Raw genomic sequence first — 21,872 nt, 5'->3', positions numbered from 1 at the left:
TTAGTCCCCTTATTTATTTCATTGGTGGCCTTTCAGAGCAGGTTCACTAGGATGATCCCTGGGATGGAGGAATGGTCTTATGAGAAAAGGCTGAACAGGTTGGGACTCTACTCATAGAGTCATAGAGATGTACAGCTTGGAAACAGACCCTTCGGTCCAACCCGTCCATGCCGACCAGATATCCCAACCCAATCTAGTCCCACCTGCCAGCAACCGGCCCATATCCCTCCAAACCCTTCCTATTCATATACCCATCCAAATGCCTCTTAAATGTTGCAATTGTATCAGCCTCCACCACATCCTCTGGCAGCTCATTCCATACACGTACCACCTTCTGTGTGAAAAAGTTACCCCTTAGGTCTCTTTTATATCTTTCCCCCCTCACCCTAAACCTATGCCCTCTAGTTCTGGACTCCCCCACCCCAGGGAAAAGACTTTGTCTATTTATCCTATCCATGCCCCTCATAATTTTGTAAACCTCCATAAGGTAACCCCTCAGCCTCCGATGCTCCAGTGAAAACAGCCCCAGCCTGTTCAGCCTCTCCCTATAGCTCAAATCCTCCAACCCTGGCAACATCCTTGTCAATCATTTCTGAACCCTTTCAAGTTTCACAACTACTCCCTGGAGTTTAGAAGAATGAGAGATGATCTCATTGAAACGTATGGGATTCTTAAGGGGTTTGACTGGGTCAATGCTGAGAGGATGTTTCCCCCTCATGGGAGGGTCCCGGACCAGAGGGCACAGTCTCAGAATAAAGGGCCACCAGTTTAAGATTGAGATGAGGAGGAATTTCTTGATCAGAGAGTTGACAGTTTTTGGAACTCCTTGCCACAGACAGCTGTGGACACAGAGTCCTTGTGTATATTTAAAGTTGAGATAGATAGGTTCTTGATAACTGGGGGAATCAAGAATTACCCACAGAGAACAGGAAAATAGGTGAGAGGAATGTTCCTATTGGTGGAGCAGGCTCAAGGGGCTGAATGGCCAACTCCTGTTATTATTTCTTATGGCCTTATTGCCTCCAACAACCCACAACCACCCTCGTTTAACCTAGGTATGACAATGCAAAGTTTGGTTTGGTTTTGCTAGGAATCCTTGATGCTACACTAATTCAAATGCTGATTTCAAGGGCAACCATTCTGATCTTACCTTGGATAAGCAACGTGTTGGGTTTCTGTACCACCTATAATTACATTAAAGTAACATGAGCCATGAAAACACGGCAAGCCTAAAAATCAGGAAGCAAGGGTTCTGTATTTCACTGGCACCAAGTCGTTACAAACAGGAAGGGAAATTAATGATAACAAGGTACTGTTTACACTGTAAGGTCTTCCTCCCTGTCCCAAAGAACTGCTCAGCTCCTTTGGTCAGTTCCCTCCATCCCTATTGCCCCATGCTTCTGGAGGCTCTGTTAAATGAGTGAGCAAGATTGTGGCAAATGGAATACAATCTAGAGAAATGTGGAGTGATCAGCTTAATTGGGAAAAATAATATTTTTATAGGGTGATACACTCGGGACTGTTGACATTCAGAGGGATCTGGATGTCCTTGTACACCCCAACCACAGAGTGAATATACTGACACAGCAAGCAATTAGAAAGCTTTATGACCCATTAGGTTGTGTCCTTGCCTCTGAGTCAAAAGCTGTAGGTTCAAGTCCCACTCCAGGACAAAATGACCAAGGAAGGTATGTTCAAATGTGGCCAAATGGATTGTGTATTAACTCGGAAGTCCTTCCAACACCTGCCAATGGCAGGCAGTAAGAGTCGGAGAGATTCCTATTCAGCCATGCGATGGAAAGACTGCTGGAGTTTCAGCCACCTCTATCCATAGCTGTGGACTACAATATACACATTACCACAACAACTCAGACTCACAGAGTGAACTGTAATACACGACCACCACAGCAATCAATCAGCTAGGCAAAAGATATGTTTCATGAAGACTTTGATACAACTCCATGTGGTTTCTTCCCACCGTACAGCTTTCAGCTTTACTTCCCTCGATAGCAAATGAGTGGGTACATGTTAAAGAGAAAGACATGAATTTATACTCTGTACACATCACAGAACCAAATAATGAACTACTCGTTGATTTGTACTCACTATTGTGCTGTAGGAAATGCAGCAGTCAACTTGCACACAGCAAGCTCCCTCAAATAGTAACGAAGAAACTGATCATATTATCTATTTTAGTGATATTGGTTAAGGGATAAAAACTGAGTAAGACACCGAGTAGAATGCCCTGTTTAAATAGTGACCAGGGAATATGCCCAGCTGAGAAGGAAAATGGATCCTTAATAGAAAATGCACATGGATCCTGTTTTGGCAGATCTGTTGAGGTTGGACTGTACCCAACTCAGCTGAGGTACCATAGGGTATTGCTACTGTATAGACACTGTTGGAGAGGGTGGCCTGGAAAGGCCACATATTATCTCGTAGCAAAGCTGCAAGAAGTTTTTTAAATGATATGTCAAACCAAGGCCCCATCCACCTTTTCGGGTAAACATAAAACATTCCAGGCCTCGATTTTGAAATTCTCGTCCTTGTTGCCAAATACCTGCCAGGCTTTGTTATCTCTTCAGTCTCCTCTGACCAGAAAACCTTCTGATATGTCTGTGTTCCTGTAATTCTGGCCTTTCACTCAGCTCCAATTATAATCATTACGCCATTGGCGGCTGTGACTTCAGTTGCCTGTCCCCAAGGTCAGGAAGTCTCTTTCCACACTTCTCCATCTCTCTACCTCACCCTCCTCCTTTAAAATGTCCCTTAAAAATCTACTTTTTGACCAAGTCTTTGGTTATTTGAGCTAATGTCTTCAAAATGTGTTGTATTTTGTATTGTTATTCTTCTGTGAAGCACCTAGGGGCGTTTTAGCACATTACAAATATACATGCATACATTTATACACACAGAGTACATATAATAGTGTATGAGGGAAGGCCATCAGAGCATGTAATGTGTGAATAAATACTGATGGAATGATTTCTTTAAGTCTCACCCTGAGAGTTGTTTAATAAATTCTTCATAATGATACAATTTTGGTGCTCTTTTCATTTTATTCCCATGATGAAATCATGACATTACATTTGCATGTTGTGGTCTTGACATTCTGTGGAGATCTCTCCTGGTTTTACACTGCTACCTCATTAATCTTTGATACTTGAAGGAATGTAAGACCAGTCTATCTCACCGTTACTTCCTATTTAATCCCTTTGGCTCTGGTGTCATCCTGTTTGATCAACTTTGCATTGTCCCATTATTCCATATGCATTGTCATAGAGTCTTGAGGCACTGTCCAAGGACACGAGCTTCCTATCCATGGCAGCATGGTGGCTCAGTGGTTAGCACTACTGCCTCTCAGCGCCAGGGACCTGGGTTCAATTCCACCCTCAGGCGACTGTGTGGAGTTTGCACATTTTCCCTGTGTTCGCATGGGTTTCCTCTGGTTTCCTCCCACAGTCCAAAGATTTGCAGGTTAGGTGAATTGGCCATAGCAAACGTGGATTACAGAGATGGGGTAAGGGGGTGTGTATGGGTGGGCTTCTCTTGGACAGTCGGTATGGACTCAATAAGCTGAATGGCCTGCTTCTGCACTGTAGTGATTCTCTAATCCTGGGTCCACCAGCTGTGCTTCCACCCAGCAGTGTTTCAGTAACTGTTGTACATCCTTTCCTTATATAATTTTGGCTCTGATCTTATACATTTGCTGCAGTTGGCACTCAGCTGCCCATCCCAGCATCCCACCTTAGCTGTTCAGTATTGGGTTTTTCTCCTGTAATGTAAGTTGTGGTGATGGTTCGAAGTCTGGCATTTTTGGTGATAGGGAGGACTGCAGATGCTAGAGAAGTCAGAGTTGATAAAGCGTGGTGCTGAAAAAGTCTGGCATTCTTGCATTTTTCCTGATGAGTGCATGATGAAAACACCACCAATATGTACAGTCTTGTCATCAGTATTCAAGAAAATGGCGTGAGAAAAAATGGAGAGCAAGACTGAGCAAGCATGAGGTTAGTAGGGAGTTACAGGTTGAGAAGAATATTTTTGGATCCAATATTTTTGATCTGCTGGTGTTTTCATACTTACAGCGTGGAAACAGGCCCTTCGGCCCAACAAGTCCACACCGCCCCGCCGAAGCGTAACCCACCCATACCCCTACATCTACATTTACCCCTTTACCTAACACTACAGGCAATTTAGCATGGCCAGTTCACCTGACCTGCACATCTTTGGACTGTGGGAGGAAACCGGAGCACCCGGAGGAAACCCACGCAGACACAGGGAGAATGTGCAAACTCCACACAGACAGTCGCCTGAGTCAGGAATTGAACCCGGGTCTCTGGCGCTGTGAGGCAGCAGTGCTAACCACTGTGCCACTGTGCCACCCATATTATCTTGTTCTGAAAGCTGAACAATAACACTCAATTTTTTGCCATTAATTTTCAAGGCAAAAACAACAATGAACCTCACTTTGTGTTTTTTAAGCTATTCACTGTTGGAACATGGGCATTTATTGCCCCTTGAGAAGGTGGGGGGGCGGGGGTGGGGGGGGAGCTGCCTTCTTGAGCCGCTGCAGTCCATGTATTGCAGGTAGATCCATAATGTCCTTAGGGAGGGAATTCCAGGATTCTGACCCAAAGACTGTGAAGCAACAGCAATATATTTCCAAGTTAGGACAGGGAATGGCTTGGGGAGGAACTTGAAGGTGGTGGTGTTTCTATGTATTTTCTGCCCTTGTCCTTCTAGATGGAAGTGGTCATAGGTGTGGAAGCAGCTGTCTAAGGAGCCTGAATGAATTTCTGCAGTGCATCTTGCAGGGTAATAGATCGGGGAGGTAACAGCCTAGTGGGACAATCATTGGACTATTATTCCAATGTTCTGGGGGCCCAGGTTCAGACTCAGCCAGGGCAGACAGTGGACTTTGAATTCAATACAATATCTGGAATTAAGAGAATGATGATGACCATGAATCCATTGTTGATTGCCAGGAAAAACCCATCTGGTTCACTAATGTCCATGAGTGAAGGACATTACCTGGTCTGGCCCACATGTGACCCAGACTGTCAGCAATGTGGTTGACTCTTAAGTGCCCTCTGGGTAATTAGGGACAGGCAATAAATGCTGGCTTGGCCAGTGACCCCCTCATTCCATGAATGAATAGAAAAATGGTCTGATATTACAGAAACATCACTCAGTGATTTCGAGCTTTTAGCTGAGCTCATGGGAGAGAATTATCACTGAATTTATGTGGCTAACCATTACATTTGTCATCTACTATTATTCACTACATTATATCAGTCTTGAAAGTAGAAATTCCTTTTAATTTCTTCAGACTGAGACACACTCCTCATTCACAGAATTCTTGGCAATAACAGGAAGGTAGGAAATCTGTGACCTGAGATCAGGTCTGTTTCTGGTCATCTGGACATTTGTGTGGGGCTGCATACTTCCCAAATAACTTAGAGGGGGTACTCACCATTTGCTAGTGGGCCCAGAGAAAGCTCTGCATTCTCTCTACTGTCTCAATCGGCTACCAGCAGACTGGTGTGTATATGTGTGTGTGCATGTGTGAGAGAGAGTGTGTGTGTGTGTGTGTGTGTGTGTGTGTGTGTGTGTGTGTGTGTGTGTGTGTGTGTGGTGGGTACTGGTGGAGAGGGGACGTTGTGCTTGTAAAGTCAATTACAAGGAATCCGAGACTTGTTGAGTGTAACTCAGAGTTTCCAAGTTTGGAATCTGATCTGTTCACCTTTCGTTTCCAGGCACTCGGATATCTTGGCATCGAACCAACTGAGGAGCAGCAACAAAGCCTCCGGCAGCAGCTTCAAGTGGACTCCAAGGGAACAGTAGCCTATGGAGGTCAGTGTTCCACTTGATTCAGTCCCCTGCCTGTAATTTTCCATCTCTTTGCCTCCAGTTCTCCTTCTGTAGGGCATTTCAACCCTCCATCCCCCTCCCTCCCACCAGTTATCTGTGGTTAGACAATGAGCCCACTCTCCAATCTGTTTCCCCTTACTTTACTGGGGGAGTAGGGTGGCATGGCAGAGAGCAGAATCTGACCTGATGTTGACCACTTTCCACTCCCTTCCACATTGTAGAAAAACAGGACTCGCTCCTTGCTGACCCCGCTGCCAAGAGGGGGAGTCTTTACACCAACAACAGCAACTTGTATTTATGTAGCACCTTTAATGTAGTAAAACAACCCTCGGCTTTCTCAGGAGCATTCTCAAACAAAGAATGTCAGTCACGTAAGGCAATTCAGACAGATGGTCAGCACTTCATCAAATTGGTAGGTGTTAAGGAACATCTTAAAGACATAATGAGAGGTGGAAAAATGTAGAGAGAGAATTCGAGAGCTTGGGTCTCAGACAGCTAAAGGTACGCACGCCAATGGGAACCTGTGGCAATTGGAGATACCCAAGAGGCCAGGATTGAAGGAACACTGTCAGCTCAGAAGGTTGTAGGTGTGACAGAGATAGGATTGTGGAGGAATACAGAAACAAGGATGAGCATTTTTTAAGTTGAGGCATTTTGAAACAGGAATAGTTGCACCAGAACTCAAAGCTTGAAAACAAATCAGAATTTCCAATTTCAATCGTCACTTGCTTGCTGTGCAGGCGTGATACAGCACTGGAAGACAAGCTATGGAAACAGTCTCAGACGCCAGGCACCTTCTCGGTGATAAGGCAACAACCTTCCTCCTTCAGCTCCAATAGGAGCCTCCTATTCTCCCCCTCTCTACTCCACATGGCTGACAGCCACAGAATGAAAAACCTACAACGATGACTGATTGAAATTTGAAGAGTTCACATCCTCCGCACTTTATTGCAATTGAAAAAATTCATAAGGGAGGCCCATTATTTCTAATGAGCTGCTGAAGACACACATCACAGAACTGAGAGTGAAATATGTGACTGCAACACTCTCTTCCTCCTGAATGAGATCACCTCAGCATGTGGTGTACTGCAGCAGAGTTGAACTGGGAAATGAACAGTGGGGGAGTGTTTATTACTGTACAACACTGACACATCACAGGACAGATCTTTCAGTTTTAATCCAGTCACCCGAATGAAGGATCAGGGAATTAGAATAATTGTAAAGAGAAAGTAGTAAGTGCAATTTCAGTTCTTTAAAGGAACCAGAAAAACTGGAATTGTTGTCCCTAGAACAGATAAGGGGTTAGAGTCTTTTTTTAACGCTGGTATTGAGATTGTTTTGAGGGCTAACTTTTGATTTTTTGAGGTTCTTTTTTATTGTCATGGATTTTTTAAATGAAATCATACAGTCACATCTTACCTTCTGTGTTTGTTTTGAGGGGTGCTTGTTAGACTAACCAAGGACATGTATTATTAAATACCTTCTTCGTCTGCCAGGAAGCAGACTCAATACAAACCTTCAAAAAAGTATCAGATAAATATTTGAAGAGGAAAAAAAATTACAAGGCTATGGTAAAGAGCAGGAGAGTAAAACTAAGTGAGTAAGTTCTTCACTGGGCAGAATTATCCCCTACCTGGACATGGTGAGAAAGTTAGCAAGAAGGAAAAATAATTGGATGAGTTACTGCTCAGAAACTCAATAAATACATTCTGCGTGAAAAGTTTCATTCGGGACTTTCTCAACCTGCTGTAGTGATTGGAACAATGTCAGCCAGGTGGGTCTCATAGAATATGAGTTCCCTGATGGGGGCTGCTAACCTGGTCCAATCAGAGAGACCTGGCTGACAGAGAGAAACAGGAGCGTCAGAGGTTCTGCTCACTCTAGGAGTTGGCTCTCAGCTAGCTGGGTCAGTGTAAATGAAGGGTGACTTGGTGATGGGATACCGGCCTTCGTGGAGTTACTTCATCTCTCACCAATTAAGGTCATTCAGTGGACAATTAATGGTCAGTTAAGGGTCTCAGTTCATCACCTCCCAGGCAGATGAGAATGCTGACTATGTTCCTGTGGATGACCAACGGGGTGTGGTGACTCAGCATGGCAGTGTTGGGATCTGTGCTATCTCACCTCAGCTGGGGTGGCACAGTGGCTCAGTGATTAGCACTGCTGCCTCACAGCACCAGGGTCCCACTTGGGTTACTATCTGTGAGGAGTTTGCACGTTCTCCTCGTGTCTGCGTGGGTTTCCTCTGGGTGCTCCGGCTTCCTCCCACAATCCAAAGATGTGCAGGTTGGGTGAATTGGCCATGCTAAATTGCCCATAGTGTTAGCTGCATTAGTCAGAGGGAAATGGGTCTGGGTGGGTTACTCTTTGGAGGGTCGGTGTGGACTTGTGGGGCTGAAGGGCCTGTTTCCACACTGTAGGGAATCTAATCTAAAGAAAAAGCTCTTCATGAAGCTATTGGCACACAATAGGTCAGAGTATAGCAGCTCTGGGGAAGGAGGTTTTATCACTGCTCGCCCCCACACTCCGTCTCAAAAATGGAAAAGTGCACCCTCAATGTTGGCATCAGCACAACAGACCAAACAGCTGTCTTCTGTCAACCATATCAACTGTTATCTGTGGCAGAGTAGGTGAGATAAATTATAAATTGAATAGGTGAAAGTGAGGACTGCAGATACTGGAGAATAGAGTCAAGAGTGTGGTGTTGGAAAAGCACAAAAGGTCAGGCAGCATCCAAGGAGCAGGAAAATCAACCTTTCGGGCAAAAGCTCTTCATCAAGAAACCTTAATGACAGGATATCAGTCATCAATAAGATCAGTAAGATGCTGCATAGCTTTCTTCATCACTGAGGGTGGCTCAAACCAATATTGGTTTAAAAGAATGACAGCCTGTGGATAACTGCGATCTCTGTCACGCTGCTTACTTAGGGAGTTGGGGGATGGGTCAGGAATACCGATCGGTATCCAAAAAGAACGCAAATATCACAGCAGTGAAGTGCTGTGCTTCTGTACTTGACTGTTCATTTTTCATTGCTGCCGATGGTCAAGGTGCACGTTTAGTAGTGGCTACAGCATTGGCTGTTAGCCCACTGCAGAACCTCCAGCCTGAATCCACATCTTCAAGAGAGGAGGAGAAAAATTAAAGAGATGTAATGGACCAAATCTTGTTGGAGGGGAAGCTGTTTTTGAATATTTTCTGCACCTTTCAGCTTGAGAGTGTAAGATATTAATAGCACAGCAAGAACAGCAGGGAGTCAGTGACCTCAGTGAACTGCAGGCCCAATGGTCTGTCACTTTAATCACTAAGATTTAAGGAATAAAAATGAAAGAGTATTGACTAAGAATGCAGTAGAATGAATTAGAGTCAGATCAGATACAGAAAGAAATAGAGAGGGGAAAGGTATGATTGGATTAAAAGGGTGAAAAACAGCAAAAAGGAAAGATAAGGAGAAAACCTGCAAAGCTGACATCTTTAAAATCTCTTAACAATTCATTTCCTGAAGGAATCAGATGCCGCTATTTAAGTAGTTCACTTTGGGCCAAAGAGACATTTGACATTGTGCTAAGGTTCAAACAATACTTACAAAATTAATAATAAGCTTGGAAATTTTGTGATGGAGCTTAATGAATAATCAATGTGTAAATCCAACAGGTTCTCAGAATCACATTCATGCAGGCTATCCCTTAATCCCAGGTGGTTTACTGCCACATTGATAACTATGTGCATCATTAACACTCCATCATTTATCCATCAAAATTCACTCAACATATGTTCTGTTCACAAACCTCTGCTGATGTGTTACCATTTCACTCCCATGCAATGACTACCACCCAGACTTTGTCCAGGCTGCCAGAGACTTGTTCCGATTGCAGCTTGGTGAGACTACACCAGGAGCAGGAGCCAGTATGTTTGCTTCCAGTGAAGAGGCCACCCTGACTGAGACAACACATTCCACACAGGTGAGATTCATACTGGCCGAACAGATTGTAATTCACCCCTGGGTGTTTGTTATTCTATATTTCAACCCCCCTGAACCCTCTATCAGATTCCAGGCTGTCACTCATTTACGGATGTATGTTCTATATATAAACATCTCTGAACCCCTCAATTAGATTCGAGGTTGTAACACGCTCCTGCATCTCCATATTTCCAGAGGCTAGAAAACCCCATATCTCTTGCTTAAATTCTAGTCTGTACCTCACTCCCAGGTATCTGATTATTCTATATATAAACCATCCTGAACCCCTCAATTGGATTCCAGTCTGCACCTCACTCCTGGATATCTGTTATTCTATACATAAATCATCCTAATCCCTCAATTAGATTCAAGCATGTAACTCTTTCTCACATATCTGTTGTTCTGTATGTAACATCCCCTGCATTCTAAATTAGATGTAATTCACTTCCAAGGAATCAGTAATTCAACATAAACCACCCCAAACCTTTTGCTTAGATTTGTCAGTAACTCACTCATGTATGTGTTATTTTACGTGTAATAGTACTGAACCCAGTTGATCAGATTCTAATCTGTAACTCACCTGTTATATTCAATATATAATTAACCCAAGCACCTCAATTAGATTTGAATCTTTAAATCAGTCCTGAGTATCTGTTTATTCTGTTTTTAAAACCCTAAAATGGAATCCAGATCACTTTCTGGTTTCTGTTATTTCTATGTATAAAAATCTTGCAAATCCCTTGATTCAACTCTAGCCTGTAACTCACTCCCAAGTATCTGTAATTCTACATATAAATCCTTCAAGTTCCTCAATTAAATTCCAGCCTATAGGATATTTCGGAGTATCTGTTGTATTGCTTTGTAAAACCTCAGGGTCATAATCATAGGCCATTCATCCCATCAAATTTGCTCTGCCACTCAATGAGATCATGGCTGTTTTGATAACTTTCAATTCCACTTCCCTGCTCTTTCCCCAGGATCTTTGATAACCTTGCTGATTTAAAGTCTGTCTATCTCAGCTTTAAATCTGCTTAATGAACTAGCCTTCACAGCGCTTTGTGGTAAAGAATTTCACAGATTCATTCCCCTCCGAGAGAAGAAGTTCATCCTCAGTCTTAATTGGACAATCCCTTACTCTAAGACTTTGCTGTCTGATCCTATGCTCTCTTTCAAGAGGAAACAACCCTTCCACACCTACTCTATCAAGCCTGCTAAAAATCTTGTACGTTTCAATAAAGTTGCCTCTCATTCTTCACAAGTCCGTTGAGTACAGATCCAACCTACTCAACCTCTCCTCGTAAGTCAGTTCCTCCATACCCAGGATCAACCTAGTGACCTTCCTCTGGACTGTACTCAATGCCAGTAAAGTTTCCCTTCAATAAGGGGACCAAGTATTCCACCTGTGCTCTGACTAGTACCTTGTATAGCTTTAGTAACACCTCCCTATTATACCCCATTTGCCTTGAAATGAAGGACAACATTCCATATGCCTTCCCTATTACCTGCTAAATGTGGATGTCAGCTTTTGATGATTTATGCACAGACACCTGGGCTGTAGCCTTTCTCATTTAAATCATATTGAGCTCTACTATTATTCCTCACATGTTCCCACATTATATTCCAATGACCAGGTTTTTGCCCATTTGATTAACCAGTCTATATCCCTGTGCAGACTCCTTGTGTTATCCTCACCACTTTTTCCCACCTATTTTAGTGCCTTTTTCAAAGTTAACAATAACACATCTACTTTCCTCATTCAAGTAATTAATCAATATTACAAATAGTCGAGACCCCAGAACTGATCTCTGTGACACACCACTAGTTAAAGGTTTCCATTTCTGAAAAATGTCCTCTTTATCCCAACTCTCTGTCTCGAAGCCTCTGTCCATGCCAGTTTAATACCTCCATGGGATTATATCTTATTATGTAGCCTAATGTGTGGTATCTTACCAAAAACCTTCTGAAAATCCAAATATATCATAATCTGCTGCTTCCCTTCAATCCTGCTTGTCACCTTCTCAAAGAATGTACATGATTTCCCCTTCATGAAGTGATGATGACTCTGCTTGATCATTTTTTTGTGTTTCTAAATGCTCTGCTACTATTATCTGTTATAATCACAGAATTTTACCCTAGAGAAGGAAGCCATTCGACCCATCATATCTGTACCAACTCCCAAAACAGGTCATCAGCTAGTCCCATTCTCCATCCCTCTCTCTGCAGCTATCTACATTCATCATTTTCAGAAATATATACAATTCTCCTTTGGAACCCGCCTCCACCACTCTCCCAGGTAGTACATTCCAAATCCTAACAACTGTCTGAATATAGAAGTTTCTCTTCATCTCACTCCCAGTGTCTTTTGTTGACGGTCTTGAAACTTTGACCCCTAGTTACTGACGATATTATCCCTCTTTACCCTGTCAATGAGGTCACCTCTTAATCTTTTCTGCTACAAGGAGGAGCTCAATTTCTCTAATCTTTCCTTGAATCTAAAATCCCTCATTCCTGGTATAATTCTAGTAAATCTTCTTTGCACTGTCTCCAAGGCTTTAACATCCTTTCTTAAATAAGGTACTCAGAACGGAACACAATACTCCAAATGTGGGCTGACCAATGATCTGTAGAGGTGGAGCATCACTTCCTTGCTTTTGTACTCTAGGCCTCTATTTATAAACCCATGGATAGTATCAGCCTTCTTAACAATTGTTTCAACTTGTCTGGCCATCTTCGGAGAATTATGCATGTCAACCCCAAGGACCTTCTGCTCCTATACTCCCCTCAAAGATATACCATTGATCTTGTATTCTCTCTCCATGTTTCTTATACGGAAATACATTTTCTCACATTTCTCTGCATTGAAATTCATCTGCCAGGTATCCGTCCATTTGGCTAATTTGTCAATGTCCCTCTGAGTTGGCTCAGTGTCACCATCACAATTGACTAGTCACCCAGCATTGTATCATCTGAAAATGTGGAGATTTTGTCCTCAATACCCATCTCCATACCATTTATATTAATTGGAAAAAGCAACGGTCCCAATATGAATCCCTGAGAACACCACTTTCAATTCCTCTCCAGTCTGGGAAACACTAATCTATACCTGCCCTCTGTTGTCTATCTTTTAACTAACAACTAATTCATCCTGCCAAGGTCTCATCAATCCCAAACATTTCTAATCTACTAACCAGCCTGCCATGTGGTAACCTGTATCTGCAAGTCCAAATAGACTGACATTTTCCTATTTGTGGCTGTTAAACTAGCTTGCCTACACTTACCATCTTTTTGTCTCTTTCACCTTTGAAATAAAGTGTTACACTAGCAGTTTTCTAATCCTGTGGGACTTTTCCAGAACCTAAGCATTCCTGGAAGATTATTACTGTGCATCCACTATCTCTGGAGCTAGTTCCATTACTATTGTAGAGTTCCAACCATCAGGTTCAGCAGATCTATCAGTCTTTAGTCCTTTCTGTTTCCAGTCCTTCCTTCTCTAGTGGCAGTTATTTTATTTATTTTATTTTGTCTCCTCCTTTGCCCCTTGATTTTATATAATTTTGGAATGCTATTGGTGTCTTCAACTGTGAAGACTGATGCAAACTATTTGTTCAACTCTTTTGCCATATCCTGGCTCCCCATTACTGTTTAACCAGCCTCATTCTATAAGGGGCCTATCTTATTTGTGATCACAGATCACATGATTTGATCTATTTAGCTCCCTACCCAACTCCTTGAATCCTCCTCAGTGTGATCTTTAACCAGAGCCTGGGAATAGGCATTGTCAACTTCACAATTGGATCCTTTACATTCTTTACACCAACTGATGGCTCGGCAGACAATCAACAATACAATAACAGTTATGTGTCCAAATAGGAGTTGTTTTGAGATGACACAATGCCATTCTGAAAGGTATGCTGACACCAAACAGATGGAAGAGAATCCCAGAGCCCAGGCTGAGGAACCAGTATCTACCTAGCCCACTCTCCTGCTCTTGCTGCTCTCATTGAGTTACCTTATCAACAGAATTAAAATATTAAATTGTGTTACGTGCTGTGCTGTAAAAAGCCCCCCACTCTTTATACTGAATACCTCATGAATTTTACAGATTACATCGTCCAGTTCAGTGGATACAGAAGATTTGGAAAGAGTCACCCAAGAGAGGAATGAGGCTTTAAAAGAGCTAAAGAAAGTGAAGGTGAGGGAAGGTTACTGCTGCCTGGGATAATGACTTTGTCCTCCTGCATGTTTAAAAAATTCACACATCACAAATTATGATTCATTTTAAAAAGTTTGTTTTTATTTAGAAATGTGGTCCATTGAAGTGGATTCCTTGAATCGGTTCGCACAGGAGGCCGTACCATCCATCATGACAGTGCAGTCTCCTTGTAGAAATTTCCTACTTAGCCCCACTCCTCTGCTTCCAGCCCAAAGCTGGAAGAATTCTTTTCTTTTGTGATTCCATTTTGAAATCTGCTTCCACTTTTCTTTCAGGCAATGAATTCCAGAACATAAGAATTTGGTCCAAATAAAAAGTGTTGTCAGCTCTTGTTGTTTCTCAATGAGTTTTGTGTTCTCTGCAACTCTTCCTTCTGTCATTGAAAGCAATGTCTCCTGATACAGAACATAGAAAGTTACAGCGCAGTGCAGCCCCTCGATGTTGTGCCGACCTGTGAAATTAATCTGATGCCCATCTAACCTACACCATTCCATTATTATCCATATCCTCTGGCAAACCTTAATCCCTTCGAAACTCTAAGAACAACAACCCCCAGCTTCTCCATTCTTTCCATGTAACTGAAGTGCCCGATAGAATTCTTTCTGCACTGTCTCCAACACTTTGACATTCCTCCTGTAGGTTTCACCAGAATTACGTTCTGGTGCTTAAGCAGAGTCTTTAAAGTTTATCATAAGCTGTATATCCAAATCCAAGTCATTAGTATGTATCAAAACAGCAGTGATTGTAACACTCACCCCTGAGGGGCCACTACTGCATACTCCCCTTCAGGCTGAAAACAACTTCCATTAATCTGTCCCTTAGCCAGTTTTGTGCTTCCTTTACTCTCCTGGGTTTAATTGTGTTAGCACATCTAATATGTAGTACACGGTCACAAGCTGTTTGAAAAACCATACGTGTAGCATCATTAATCCTCTCCATTATTACATCCAGAGTCATAATTCCTCTTTCTTAATTCCTGATGGTACTGACTTCTCTTTAAATGAATGTTCAAATGAAGAACTCTTGTTGTTTAAAAGTGATCCAGAATGCTCTTTTCAGAAGAGATCCGGATGGTATGAATTCATCTGAGAGCAATATCCTCGGCTGTGAGACTGACTGTTTCCAGAGTGCCCAGATCGGTCAGATTCATGATATTTATGCAGATAGATCAATTCATTCAGGCTGAGGGATGTCTGCCAGTAAACTGACATCACTGATGTGGTGCGTGCATGCAAAGGTGGCCATTTTTTCAGCCACCTTTGTGTTCACATCAATTATTCCAGTTTTAAAAAGGAGTTGAACTGGTTGGAATCTCTGGTCCGAGGTAATGTGTCTGGAGTCCTGAAGAGGGACGTAGTGATTTAATTGCCAATTAGAGATTCTGCCCTATACAACAACAATCTTTATTTATGTAGTGCCTTTAACTTCATTAAAATCATTCCAAGGCACTTCACAGAAGTATAATGAGACAAAAAACTTCAGATCATATTGAACCATTAACGAAGGCATTAGGACGGGGACAAAAAGCTTGGTCAAAGACGTATGTTTTAAAGAGCATTTTAAATAAGAGAGAAAGAGGTGGAGAGGTCCAGGGAGGTGAGAACACAGACAACCAAAGACACAGCCATCAGTGGTGATATAAAGGCAATTGGAGATCTGCAACAGGCCAGAATTGTAAAGTCACAAGAGTGAGGGAGCATCGTAGGGCTGGAATGAGTTGCCGAGAAGAAAAGGGAATTGAGGACATCGAGGGATTTGAACACAGGTTGAGAATTTTGAATTTGCAGCTTTGGTGAATAAGAACTCGAAGCATCAGTAGGTGAGGGTGCTTGGAAGACTACAATTGCCTGAAGTGAGTGTGGAGCTCTGTCACAGTGACTCCACCAACTGCTGGGATGTGTGCTTCAAACTGGGCTTCCAGCCATATGTCACTGAGCCAGGAGCTGAGAGCGGCTGGATTGTAAAGCAAAACATTTCTTTTCTCTCTCTCTAAAGTTGAGCTGAATGCTGAGACTAAGAATCTGCTGGAACCCCTCACTGATACATTTGGAGGGCCAGAATCAGTCAGGAAATTCCATCTCTCCAGATCATTTGGGCGAGAATACTGCACTGCAGTTTTCAGGGTTTACGCTGCACTGATGTTGATAGAAAGGAGAGAACACCAAACACTTGATCCCTCCCTACCTCACAGGATCAGTCTTCATTTCACTCCCATTCCAATCTGTTTTGGATCACATTAAGGGAATGGGATGGAAGAAAACACCTTCTTTTCCTCTTCCTCCAGTCAAACCCAGCGAGAAGCTCTTGGGCCCTCTGTAAGCAGCAGAGTGAACACTGTATTAATGCATCTGAAATATTTCCTTTCACCTAACTTCACTACCTAAAGGTAGTGTCACCTACCTTTCCAGGTACCTTTCCAGGTAGGTGACACTAACAAGGTCACATTTATTTTCTAGCCTTTGTTAAACTGGGGATATTAGAAACCAACCCAAATGGGCTGCGTTTTGTTAAAAAGAATGAGGAAAGACAACATAAACTGAAGGATACAAATTTAAAGGGCTACAGGAACAGGACCATTAGGATGCTTGAAGGTAGCAGGACATGTTGAAAAAGGCAGTAGAAACAGATTAAGTAGCAATTTTCAAAAGGAAATTAGACATTTAATTGAAGGGGATAGATTTCCTGGACATCGCTGTTAGACTGGGTCTGCAGCAGGTGGTGAAGGAACCAACAAGAGGGAAAAACATACTTGACCTCACCCTTACCAATCTGCCTGTCACAGATGTATTTGTCCACGATGGCATCAGTAAGAGTGGCTACTGCATAATCTTCTTCACGTGATGATACCCCCTATCGTGTTGTGTGGCATTATCACCATACTAAATGGGACAGACCTCAAACAGATCTAGCAGCTCAAGACTAAGTATCCATTCGGCGCAGTGGGCCATTCGCAGCAGAATAACACAATCCACAGCCGCATGGCCTGACATATCTCCCACACAACCTTACAATCAAGTCTGGGGATTAACCCTGGTTCAATGGATGGTGCAGGCGGGCCTGCTAGGAGCAGCACCAGACATACCAAAATGTTGAAGACACTACACTGACTACTTGCGTGCCAAACAGCATAAGCAGCAAGTGATAGACAGAAGTAAGTGATCCCACCACCAATGAATCAGGTCTAAGCTCTGCAGTCCTGCCACATCTAGTTATGAATGGTATGGATAATTAAACAACTCACTGGAAGAGGAGGCTCCACAAATATCCCCAACCTCAAAGATGAGAGAGCCCAGTACATCAGTGCAAAAGATAAGGCTGAAGTTATTATTACAACCTTTAGCCAGACGTGCCGAGTGGATGATCCATCCCAGCCTCCTCCAGTAGTCCCCAGCATCACAGATGCCAGTCTTGGACCAATTCAGTTCACTCCATGTGACATGAAGAAACAGTTGGAGGCACTGGATACTGCAAAAGCTATGAGCTTTGACAATATTCTCACAATAGTACTGAAGACTTGTGCTCCAGAACTTGCTGCTCCCCTAGTCAAGCTGTTCCAGTACAGCTACAACACTGGCATCTATCCAACAATGTGCAGAATTGCCCAAGTATGTCCAGTACACAAAACAATAAGGACAAACCAACCCAGTCAATGACCACGCCATGAGTCTACTCTCAACCCTCAGTAAAGTATTAGAAGGTGTCATCAGTAGTGTTATTGAGTGGCACTTGCTCAGCAATAACCTGCTCAGTGATACACAGTTTGGTTTCCACTATGGCCATTCACTCCTAACCTCATTACAGCCAAACATGGTCAAAAGAATGAATTCTAGAGATGAGGTAAATTGATACCCCTTGACATCCAGGCCACATTTGACCGAGTGTTACATCAAGGAGCCCCTGGCAAGACTGGAATCAATGGGAACTGGGCAAACACTTCCCTGCTTGGAGTGATACCTGGCACAAAGAACAATGGCTGTGGGTGTTGGAGGTCAATGATCTAAATCCCAGAATATCTCTTAGGAGTTCCTCAGAATAGTGTCCTGCGCTCAATCATCTTCAAATCTTTCATTAATACCCTACCTTCCATCAGAAGGTGATATTGGGGAATGTTTGTGATGATTGTACAACGTTCAGCACTATCCACGGTTCCTCAGATACTGAAACAGTCCATGTTCAAATTAAAGAAAATTTCAAAATTTCAGCTGACAGGTTGCAAGTAACATTCACACCACACAACTGTCAGGCAATGACCAACTCCACCAAGAGAGGATCTAAACATTGTCCCTTGACATTCAGTCTCATCACTGAATTCCCCCACTTAGAACCTGGGGTTACCATGAACAGAACTTGAAATTGGACCCATCATATAAATAGTGGCACCAAGGGCAGGTCAGAGGTGAGGAATACTGCAGCAAGTAACTCACCTCCGGACTCCCCAAAGCCTGTCCACCATCTACAAGGAATAAGTCAGACTGTGATGGAATACTCCCCACTTGCTTGGATTGGTGCAACTCCAACAACAATCAAGAAGCTTGACACCATCCAGGACAAAACAACCCACTTGATTGGCACCACATCAACAAACATTCACTCCCTCCACCACCAATGTTCTGTAGCAGCAGTGTGTACTATGTACAAGATGCACTGCAGAAATTCACCAAAGATCCTCAGACAGCACCTTCCAAACCCACTGCTGTCTAAAAGGAGAAGGACAACAGAGACATGAGAATGTCCCCACCTGAAAGTTCCTCTCCCAGCTACTCCCCATCCTGACTTGGAAACATCCCCTGTTCCTTCACTGTTGCTGGGTCAAAATCCTGGAATTCCCTCCCTCAAAACATCGTGGGTCAACCCACAGCAGGTGGACTGCAGCAGTTCAAGAAGGGAGCTCATCATCACCTTATGAAGGATTATTAGGGAATGGTCAATAAATGCTAGCCCACCAGTGAAACCCACATCCCCTAGATGACTGAAGAACATGTGAAATAATTTAAAAGTGAGGATATGAGAATTTAAAACCCAATACAGAAGGATCAAAGCCCAATGTAGGTCAGGAAGGTATTGGGAGAAGGAAACTTCGTAAGGATCCACAGCGTTTTGGATAGGGTGATGTTTATAAATGGATGGTGCACCAGGGTAACATTGGAATAGGTGACAAAGGCATGGGTGAAAATTTTATATAAACTGAGGCAGTTGTTTTAACAGTTAGGAGTTTTGTTTGGGCTATTCCACTGTTGAGTTGGCACCAAATTCTGGTTGAGATATTCGTACAGAGAGTTGTAGGGATGACAATTAAAGAGGTGTACAGCTATTGGTGTAGGTACAGTTGCAGACTTTATCAGTGTTTATAGAATGGTACAACATGGAGGGGGGCCATTCAGCCCATTGCATCTCTCCAACCCTCTGAAGAACATCCCGCCCAGACTCAACCCCCCTACCTTATCCGTGTAACCCTGCATTTCCCATGGCCAATCCATCCTAACCTGCACATCTTTGGACTGTGGGAGGAAACCAGAGCACCTGGAGGAAACCCACGCAGACACAGGGAGAATGAGCAAACTCTGCACAGACAGTTGCCCGAAGCTAGAATCGAACCCACGTCCCCACCGCTGTGAGGCAGCAGTGCTAACCACTGAGCCACCATGCCACCCAAATATTAATTATCTCATTGTAGCAGTGTACCATTACAGGTGTAGGAATGGTTGGCAGTGTTTATATGGGTATATACTGTTATCTAGTTGAAGGGATGATAGTTTCATGAGTACAAGACACATTCAAGAAAAGGAGGAAGGTGTTGTATTTAAGAAATGTATATTGTGTTGGGGAGGGGGATGTGAAAGGGTGAAGGACAGTAGCTGAGGAGTTGGAGTATTTGTGTTTACAGTTATCCTAGGGAGAAGGGAATGGGTAGTGGGTCTTACAAACAGGACGAGCACTGAGGAGGGGGCATGGGGGAAGGAGGAGTAATTAGGGAAAGAAGCAGGATTTCAGGGCAGTGATTCTGAGGATTGGAAGGGATAGTGTAGCTGGGAAGGATGGTGCAGCTGGGAGGGATGGTGCAGCTGGGAGGGATGGTGCAGCTGGGAGGGATGGTGTAGGTGGGAGGGATGGTGTAGCTGGGAAGGATGGTGTAGCTGGGAAGGATGGTATAGCTGGGAAGGATGGTATAGCTGGGAGGGATGGTGCAGCTGGGAAGGATGGTGTAGCTGGGAGGGATGGTGTAGCTGGGAGGGGTGGTGCAGCTGGGAAGGATGGTATAGCTGGGAAGGATGGTATAGCTGGGAGGGATGGTGCAGCTGGGAAGGATGGTGTAGCTGGGAGGGATGGTGTAGCTGGGAGGGGTGGTGCAGCTGGGAGGGATGGTGTAGCTGGGAGGGATGGTGTAGCTGGGAGGGATGGTGTAGCTGGGAGGGGTGGTGCAGCTGGGAAGGATGGTATAGCTGGGAAGGATGGTATAGCTGGGAGGGATGGTGTAGCTGGGAGGGGTGGTGCAGCTGGGAAGGATGGTATAGCTGGGAGGGATGGTATAGCTGGGAAGGATGGTATAGCTGGGAGGGATGGTGCAGCTGGGAAGGATGGTGTAGCTGGGAGGGATGGTGCAGCTGGGAAGGATGGTATAGCTGGGAAGGATGGTGTAGCTGGGAAGGGTGGTGTAGCTGGGAAGGATGGTGTAGCTGGGAGGGATGGTATAGCTGGGAAGGATGGTATAGCTGGGAGGGATGGTATAGCTGGGAAGGATGGTGTTGCTGGGAAGGATGGTGTAGCTGGGAGGGATGGTGTAGCTGGGAGGGGTGGTGCAGCTGGGAGGGATGGTGCAGCTGGGAAGGATGGTGTAGCTGGGAAGGATGGTATAGCTGGGAGGGATGGTGCAGCTGGGAAGGATGGTGTAGCTGGGAAGGATGGTGTAGCTGGGAAGGATGGTATAGCTGGGAAGGATGGTGCAGCTGGGAGGGATGGTGTAGCTGGGAAGGATGGTGTAGCTGGGAAGGATGGTGTAGCTGGGAAGGATGGTATAGCTGGGAGGGATGGTGCAGCTGGGAAGGATGGTGTAGCTGGGAAGGATGGTGTAGCTGGGAAGGATGGTATAGCTGGGAAGGATGGTGCAGCTGGGAGGGATGGTGCAGCTGGGAGGGATGGTGTAGCTGGGAGGGATGGTGCTGAGGTTGCATGGGGTAGAGAAGCAGCGGATGTTTCAAACATCCCTGAGCTCCTTCCCTTTATTGGAGGTGGTGGTTGAGGTGGAGAAGGGTATGACAGGGTTAATGTTTCAAGTCCATTGTGATTCTTCTTTCTGAAGACCATTCACATTGAATTCAAAATATTAACTTCCCAGACGCTGTTAGACTAGCTGGGTTTCTCCAGCACTTTCTGTTTTTAATTCAGATTTCCAGCATCCACAGTATTTTACTTTTATTTGGAGTTTAACAGGATAAAGTGAAGATAGGTCTGTTGGAGAAGGTGAAGTTCTTAACTTTCAGTATCAGCTAATTAGCTTGGCTGGTGATTTCTGCTCCATAGTTGCTGCACTGAACAGTTAGAATAACAATTCTCACCACGTGGCATTGACATGGCATTTGACTTCTAATAAGCTATCAGCTTCTGCCCTCTAACAATATACAGAGCGTAATATTGATATTATAATCTATTTAAACACAAGACCAGAGCAGAGAATGGGTAACCAGAGTTTATTAAAAACTCCACTACCCATGTCTTAATGCACACAAAGGGTGGAATTTAATCCAGGCCACAGGAATCTCCTGGTGAGAGTCCCTCACTCCATCCTTTGAGGATAGCCGATCGGCAGCAGGCCATTCCCAGGATTAAGGACA

At 43.9% G+C, this 21,872-nt stretch overlaps 1 protein-coding gene across 4 annotated transcripts in view; it reads left to right on the top strand.

Annotated features, from left to right (window-relative positions):
- Window positions 1-21,872, top strand: part of stxbp4 (syntaxin binding protein 4) — a 519,129-nt gene that overhangs the window by 414,855 nt on the left and 82,402 nt on the right. For all 4 annotated transcript variants that reach the window (XM_072558970.1, XM_072558967.1, XM_072558968.1 and 1 more), the window contains 3 exons: window positions 5,757-5,853; window positions 9,707-9,831; window positions 13,933-14,022. In XM_072558970.1, coding sequence (XP_072415071.1) covers window positions 5,757-5,853; window positions 9,707-9,831; window positions 13,933-14,022 — 312 coding nt within the window. The remainder of the gene's footprint in view (window positions 1-5,756; window positions 5,854-9,706; window positions 9,832-13,932; window positions 14,023-21,872) is intronic.

The sequence above is a fragment of the Chiloscyllium punctatum genome, chromosome 39, assembly GCF_047496795.1.
Source record: "Chiloscyllium punctatum isolate Juve2018m chromosome 39, sChiPun1.3, whole genome shotgun sequence".
Lineage (NCBI taxonomy): Eukaryota > Metazoa > Chordata > Chondrichthyes > Orectolobiformes > Hemiscylliidae > Chiloscyllium > Chiloscyllium punctatum.
Note: the sequence above shows the minus strand (reverse complement) of the source record. Positions and strands in the feature narration are given on the sequence as shown.